This window comes from Salvelinus sp. IW2-2015, unplaced genomic scaffold (assembly GCF_002910315.2).
Source record: "Salvelinus sp. IW2-2015 unplaced genomic scaffold, ASM291031v2 Un_scaffold1676, whole genome shotgun sequence".
Lineage (NCBI taxonomy): Eukaryota > Metazoa > Chordata > Actinopteri > Salmoniformes > Salmonidae > Salvelinus > Salvelinus sp. IW2-2015.
In genome coordinates, this window is record NW_019943078.1 from 57,313 (window position 1) to 65,053 (window position 7,741).

The following is a 7,741-nucleotide window of genomic DNA, read 5'->3' on the forward strand; positions in this document are numbered from 1 at the left end:
ACACTCCTTTAACTTGTACACACCTCATTTAAATTGTATAACGAATTGTACCTTTTTAATTGTAACACTCCTTTAATTGTAAAACACCCCTTTAATTGTAACACTCCTTTAATTGTAACACTCCTTTAATGTGTAACACCCTTTAATTGTAACACTCCTTTAATTAACACTGTAAATCTACCCCTTTAATTGTAAGCACCCCTTTAATTGTATGGCTGTAAATCCACGTCTCCTACCTGTCTGCAGACGCGGGATCTTCTCACAGAGGTACTGTTTCTATCTTAGCCCCTTCGATGGCACCGCCTTAGTGAAGTTAATGTCTATGTACTTCCAAAACGACTGGAGTTGTCATTGCGGATGGTTTTGGCATTACCAAGGTGAAAGAATAGAAGATTTGCGATATGTTTGTAAGGTAGTGAAGAGTAGAGAGAAGAAAGAAAACACATTTTCATTATGAAGGGACCACAGGTCCAGGGAGAGCAGATTGAAATCCATTCATTCATTATTCTGGTGGAGAAGAAGATCCAGCCTGATGAACGCATGAATCAATCAAATGAATCAATTGTCTTTATGACAGCCCAAAGGCCTTTACCCTCCAGTATGGGGTTGGCCTCCAGGATCTGTTGTTCTATCAGAGTGTTGTCCACTGACAGCAGCTAGGAACTGCAGCATCAACTTGGTGCTCTCTGTCTTTCCTGCTCCAGACTCACCACTGAAACACACAGGGAACATTGTTTTTTTTAAAGGCTATACAATCTAATGTACTCTTCTAGTTGATTGTATCATGGGTGCATGGTCCTGTTTTTTCAAACTAGTTACTCCACAAAAGGGGTAAAAACACTTGTTGAATCAAAAGGTTGTTCACGTCAATTTCCACACCAAAAGAAATCAATGTGATGACGATGAATCAATGTTGAAAACGGATTTCATTTGAAAAAAAAAGCCCTCGATGTTGTTTTCAGTGGCGACCCGTCATTCAGGGCGACCCGTCATCCAGGGACCCGTATTCAGGGCGACCCGTCATCCAGGGCGCCGTCTCCAGGGCGACCGTCATTCAGGGCGCCGCTCATTCAGGGCGGTCACTCGACCCTCATCAGGGCGACCCGTGCATTTGGGCGACCCGTCATTCAGGGCGACCCGTCATTCAGGGCGACCGCGTCATCCAGTGCCGACCGCCATTCAGGGCGACCCGTCATCCAGGGCGACCGTCATTCAGGGCGACCCGTCATTCGGCCGACCCGCATCAGGGCGACCCGTCATTCAGGGCGACCGTCATTCAGGGCGACCCGTCATTCAGGGCGACCCGTCATTCAGGCGACCCGTCATTCAGGGGGACCCGTCTTCAGGGCGACCCGTCATTCAGGGCGACCCGTCATTCAGGGCGACCCGTTCATTCAGGGCGACCGTCCATCTCAGGGCGACCCGTCATTTCAGGGCGACCGTCATTCAGGCGACCCGTCATTCCAGGGCGACCGTCATTCAGTGGCGACCCGTCATCGCAGGGCGACCCGTCATTCAGGGCCGGTGAGGCAGATTAAATATTCATTTTTTTGTGGGGGGGGGGGGCTTGCCTGTATTGCATGTTTTTTTGGCATTAATACCTGTCACATGTCAGTTTGTAAACAATATATACATATCATTTGAGTTCATAAAGCCGCATACAAAACTGGCCTCTTCTGTTTTCTTGAGTAAGGCGTTCTGTTGGGACAGCTTTCTGTTGGCCCTAACAGTTTGTGGGCTCCGTTGGTCAACGTTATTGTGCAGTTAATGTGTTGTTTAGTGTTACGTTGTGTAGTGGCTTTGTATGGCATGCATCATTTTTTGTTGTTCTTTTCCCACCAAGATTGACATGCTAAAATCGCCACTGGTTGTTTTAAGGCTACATCAACTTTTGACCTAAACCCAATGACATGTTACATTTTTTTTGATTGATTTCACGTTGAAATCTAGTTAGTTGACAACTCCACCAAATCTAGACGTTGAACTGATGTCTGGGCAGTATGTATACAACCTCCTGGCCCCTCTCCCCCTGTCCCTCACCTCCCTCTCCCCCTCTCCCTCTCTCCCTCCCTCTCCCCCCTCTCCTCCCCTCTCACCTCTTCTCCCCTCTCCTCCCTCTCCCTCTCCTCCTCTCCCTCTCCTCCCTTCTCTCTCCCTCCCTCTCTCCTCCCTCTCCCCCCTCTCTCCCCTCCTCCCTCCCCCTCCTCCCTCTCTCCCCTCTCCCCCTCCCTCTCCTCCTCTCCCTCTCCCCTCCCTCCCCCTCTCCCCCTCCCTCTCCCCCTCCCCTCTCCCTCCTCTCCCTCCCTCCCTCTCCCCCTCCCCTCTTCTCCTCCCTCTCCCCCCTCTCCGACCTGATGACACAGCACTGGTCCTTCTTGTTGCGTCTCATGTTGAAGAAGCAGCCGTCTGCGATGGCGAACACGTGTGGCGGCAGCTCTCCCAGCCGGCGGTCCGTGTACAGATGCACCTGCTCTGTAGTATAGAGAGGCAGCAGCTGGTACGGGTTCACTGCCACCAGAATGGAGCCTGTGTAAGTCTAGACACAACACAGAGAGAGGGACGTTGTGGCTGTCACACACACAGTGGTACTGAGATGGGTGATGTGAGTGTGTGTGTTTGTGTGAGAATGAGAGAGACGTTATCCGTCAGAATGTGGCACTACTGATGAAAAGCGCGTGTGCCCAACAACACCATTGCATTAAACAACATTCAGTAACGCCACAGTATAACCCTTAGTCTCGCTTGCCTGAGAAAGAGGCTATACAACCTCCTCCAACCGGGACACAGCGCAGAGAGGGGTGTGGCTCCTCAGTCAACGAAGTGTTTATGATTTACTTTCCAGATACCATGACAACCAGACAACCAATGGTTTGACATTTAAAGACCTAGTGCAGTCAGAATTCCGTTTTTTATCTGTGTTTTATCTCATATTGTACAACAGCTTTTACATTTTTATTTTTWATTTTTAATCAGTGTTATTTCCTGACAGCTGCTGGTTGAAAATACAATCTACACTGGACCTTCTAATCAGCAGGTCTGCATGAGGGCGGGAGTTTCGGCGTTCCGTGGCGACATCACCAGGCAGTAAATTGATTCATAGACCAATAATATAGACCGTTCCAAAGCTCTCTGCCAATAACAGCTGGTTTTCAGTTTTCCCCTTCCCACTCAGACTACTCCCAGACAGTCCTAGCAAAAGTCTTGCTTGAGAAATAGTTTTTCTTTGCCCCTTTCAATAGAAATCTATTACGGGTAAGGTAAGAAATTATTTGATAATTGAAATAAAAACATTTGCATTGGGCCTTTATTACCCAGTTATGATACCAAAACCTACTATCTATAAGGTTAGAAAGTCACTGCAATGGGCTTGGTGTTCAGAAGCCACATGACATTTCATGTTTGCAACGTCATATAAAAAATAAAATATTAAACCAAACATCGTCCCCTTGTTTTCTATATTTCAAACAAGTCCTGATTCATGAAGGCAAGCACACAGACAGTGGTTTAGGGTGTTGGCAGCTTGGCAGGGCAACACTGGGACGTTCTCATTCAACACATAAGAGGAACATTGGTCTCTATGGAGACAAACACCAGTGTGATAATCCTAACTACAGGGCAAAGTCTATCTATCTGTCACAGACAGAGCATTCACTTCAGCCAGAGAGGAATAGTGGGCTGAGTCTCCAAACGAGCGTAAACCACCAGTCATCGTGAACAAGCTAGTTATATATCATTTATCGTGAATGGGGTTCTTTCAAACCAACAAGATGACAGTTGAGTCTTTGCATAATGTTTGATCACTTATGATCATTGGTCTGTCAATAAAAATATATGTGGTTCTACCTGGTTCTACCTGACTCTACCTGGTTCTACCTGACTCTACCTGGTTTAACCTGACTCTACCTGGTTTAACCTGACTCTACCTGGTTCTACCTGGTTCTACCTGACTCTACCTGGCTCTACCTGGTTTAACCTGACTCTTTCTGGTTCTACCTGGTTCTACCTGGTTCTACCTGGTTTAACCTGACTCTACCTGGTTTAACCGGACTCTGCCTGGTACTACCTGGTTCTACCTGGTTCTACCTTTCACGCATGTCCGCAACTTCCTTATCAGTTATTATCAACAAAGGTATAATTTGTATCATTTTGCACATCCCATTTCCAGCTGGGGAGGAGGGGCAATGCTTGTTTTAAGAACTTAGTAAGGTGGATTACAGATACAACGATATGAATAGGGACTAAATAGTTGATATAGTACACTACACAATATATGTATGAAATATACTAACATAGATGATACCGTCCTTGTGTCGGACCAGGAGGTTCCTGAGGAGCCCGGCCTCGTTGAGGTCTCCCAGTCGAATCATGTCGTCCACTCCGTTAACAGACGTAGGGTGCATGGGCCGGAATTCATCCTCTTTCTTCTTGTTGATCTCATGCTCCTGCAACGATCAATAACACTGTCACAATATATCACGAGAAATATTTAATTCTGAGGCCAAAGATTTCTCAGACAAAAAAAACTAAAAAACCATCCAGCTCTTTATTTCACTTCAAATAACCAACAACAACAAAATGTCCTCTTGAGAAGTTATTTTGTGGTTGAAGATAAAATAATCAACAGAACCCTCCCCCAAAAAGAGGACAGGACACATAACAATATTTCATTAAAACATTCAGGTGTACAGAACAGATACAGTACCTTCCAGTAGACAGTTAGGAGGTACAGGTAGGTATTGGACAGGTAACTAGGTACCTTCCAGTAGACAGTTAGGAGGTACAGGTAGTATTGGACAGGTAACTAGGTACCTTCCAGTAGACAGTTAGGAGGTACAGGTAGTATTGGACAGGTAATAGGTACAGTACCTCTCAGTAGACAGTTAGGAGGTACAGGTAGGTATTGGACAGGTAACTAGGTACCTTCCAGTAGACAGTTAGAGGTACAGGTAGGTATTGGACAGGTAACTAGGTACCTTCCAGTAGACAGTTAGGAGGTACAGGTAGGTATTGGACAGGTACTAGGTAAGTACCTTCCAGTAGACAGTTGGAGGTACAGGTAGTTATTGGACAGGTAACTAGGTAGCCTTTACCAGTAGACAGTTAGGAGGTACAGGTAGGTATTGGACAGGTATATACTGTACCTTCCAGTAGACAGTTAGGGGTAGCAGGTAGGTATTGGACAGGTATAGGTACCTTCCAGTAGACAGTTAGGAGGTACAGGTAGGTTATTGGACAGGTAACTAGTACGTACCTTCCAGTAGACAGTTAGGAGGTACAGGTAGGTATTGGCAGGTAACTAGGTATACCTTCCAGTAGACAGTTAGGAGGTACAGGTAAGTTATGGAAGGTAACTAGGTACCTTCCAGTAGCAGTTAGGAGGTACAGGTAGTATTGGACAGGTAACTAGGTACTTCCAGTAGACAGTTAGGAGGTACAGGTAGTTATTGGACAGGTAGCTAGGTACAGTACTTCCAGTAGACAGTTAGGAGGTACGGTAGTATTGGACAGGTACTAGGTAACTAGGTACTAGTACAGACTTCAGTAGACAGTTAGGAGGTACAGGTAGTTATTGGACAGGTAACTAGGTACCTTCCAGTAGACAGTTAGGGGTACAGGTAGGTATTGGACAGGTAACTAGGTACAGACCTTCCAGTAGACAGTTATGAGGTCAGGTAGGTATTGACAGGTAACTAGGTACAATACTGTCAGTAGACAGTTAGGAGGTATGAGGTAGGTATTGGACCAGGTAACTAGGTTACCTTCCAGTAGACAGTTAGGAGTTACAGGTAGGAGTAGCAGGTAGTTATTGACAGGTAACTAGGTACCTTCCAGTAGACAGTTAGGAGTTACAGGTAGGAGGTACAGGTAGTTATTGGACAGGTAACTAGGTACCTTCCAGTAGACGTTAGAGTACAGTTAGGAGGTACAGGTAGGTATTGGACAGGTAATAGGTACGTACCTTCCAGTAGACAGTTAGGAGGTACAGGTAGGTATTGGACAGGTAACTGGTACAGTACCTTCCAGTAGACGTTAGGAGGTACAGGTAGGTATTGGACAGGTAACCTAGGTACAGTACCTTTCCTTCATCATCGAAGAGCTGTAGCTTTCCAGTGTCGGTCAGCTTGACCTGAGCTCCGATGGGCACCCCTGACCGGAGTCTACCCACACCCATTCACCTGGGGGGGGGGGTGGGGGGGGGGGGGGGGGGGGGGGGTGGAGGGGGGGGGGGGGGGGGGGGGGGGGGGGCAATGGACAAGTCCAATACTGGACTACATACTGAGATTAAACTAATGAAAAGTCACCTACACAGACACCCTATGAAAGACATTGCTTCAAATCTTTTAACTATTTTCCCCCAATAATGTTTAAAATTCATATTTTCTGTCAAAGACAATGTTGAGGATAGGACCTGTTACAAATCATACAAGCAAATCTTCAACATTTTGTATGAGAAGAGTACAGTCATAGTTATCTTACCTTCCTCAAAACCACCATGATTAAAAATGTCTTGTCTCCAATCTGTAGATTTAGAGAGAAAAAACAAAAGGTGTGTATGATTCCATATTGTATATTGTAGAGCCCTATTGGACCCTGGTCAAAAGTAGTGCACTATACTGAGAATAGTGTAACATTTGGGATACAGACAATATATCAGTCGTATAAAATGGCTGCCGTGTCAGCCAGGACCACTCCCTTTTACAGTAAAACAATATTGACACATTGTGACACCAGATGGTTAAGGCCTTGTGATTCCTGCTTCAATAAATTTTATTTAAGTTTAGGTCTTTACTGAAATCAAATGATTCAATAGAATCTGAATACTATTTATATCCCATTAAAGAATCAAACCCCATAACAACGGATGTGGACATGTTAACAAAAAAAATATCATATGACATGTACATCTTATCACTGGTACATTATGGCTGTCGTCACAACACCATTAGAAGAATCAAAATAACTTAGACAAGTGTGGTTCAAACCACCCCCTTGTAGCAGCCCATGTCTTACCCGTAGAGGTTATATTGCTGTAGGTCTGTAGAAGCTCTCCCTGGTCCTGTAGCCAGTTCAGTCCTCAGCCACTGTTCAATTGTCTGTCCGGTCCAGTCCACCAAGAGAAATAAAACAGGCAGTACTGTGAACCAGGAAACAGGAGGACAACGAGAGCTATGCCAACACAGCACAACCAGCACCCCTTTATGACCTGAAGACTTTGATCTCAGACACTCAGCACGGGAAATAATCAGAGCAGTTTCAGTCAACGCATGACAGGTAGGTCCAGTGTAGGTAACACCCAGTACAGGTACACTGAGAGCAGGCCCACCCCGAGGAAGGCCCACCCCGAGGAAGGCCCACCCCGAGGAAGGCCCACCCCGAGGAAGGTCCATCCCGAGCAGGCCCACCCCGAGGAAGGTCCATCCCGAGCAGGCCCACCCCGAGGAAGGCCCATCCCGAGTTGGCCCACCCCGAGGAAGGCCCATCCCGAGCAGGCCCACCCCGAGTTGGCCCACTCTAAGGTCTAAAGGGAAGGGATACCTTATAGCAACCAGCACGTCTCAAACCTTTCTCTTGTAGCGTCACTGTCTCCATTTCAGCATTAGCATAGGTGGTGTTGTCACACCTCTGTTAGTAACAGGAACGGCATGTAAAAGAGGGCTGTAAAAGCAGCCTAATAAAATCTGAATTACATTATATTTCAGTGGATTGCTACACTAAATGTATCATAAACAATGTTAATTAA

At 46.1% G+C, this 7,741-nt stretch overlaps 1 protein-coding gene across 1 annotated transcript in view; it reads right to left on the minus strand.

Moving 5' to 3' along the window:
- LOC112071658 (unconventional myosin-VIIa) overlaps positions 1-7,192 on the minus strand; it is a gene marked incomplete at its 3' end in the record, with an annotated part of 47,073 nt that extends 39,881 nt beyond the window's left edge. The window contains 9 exon segments of the mRNA XM_070439469.1: positions 237-329; positions 332-378; positions 592-633; positions 635-712; positions 2,352-2,536; positions 4,290-4,442; positions 6,077-6,176; positions 6,477-6,519; positions 7,012-7,192. Coding sequence (XP_070295570.1) covers positions 237-329; positions 332-378; positions 592-633; positions 635-712; positions 2,352-2,536; positions 4,290-4,442; positions 6,077-6,172 — 694 coding nt within the window.
- Between the last annotated feature and the right edge of the window lie 549 nt (positions 7,193-7,741).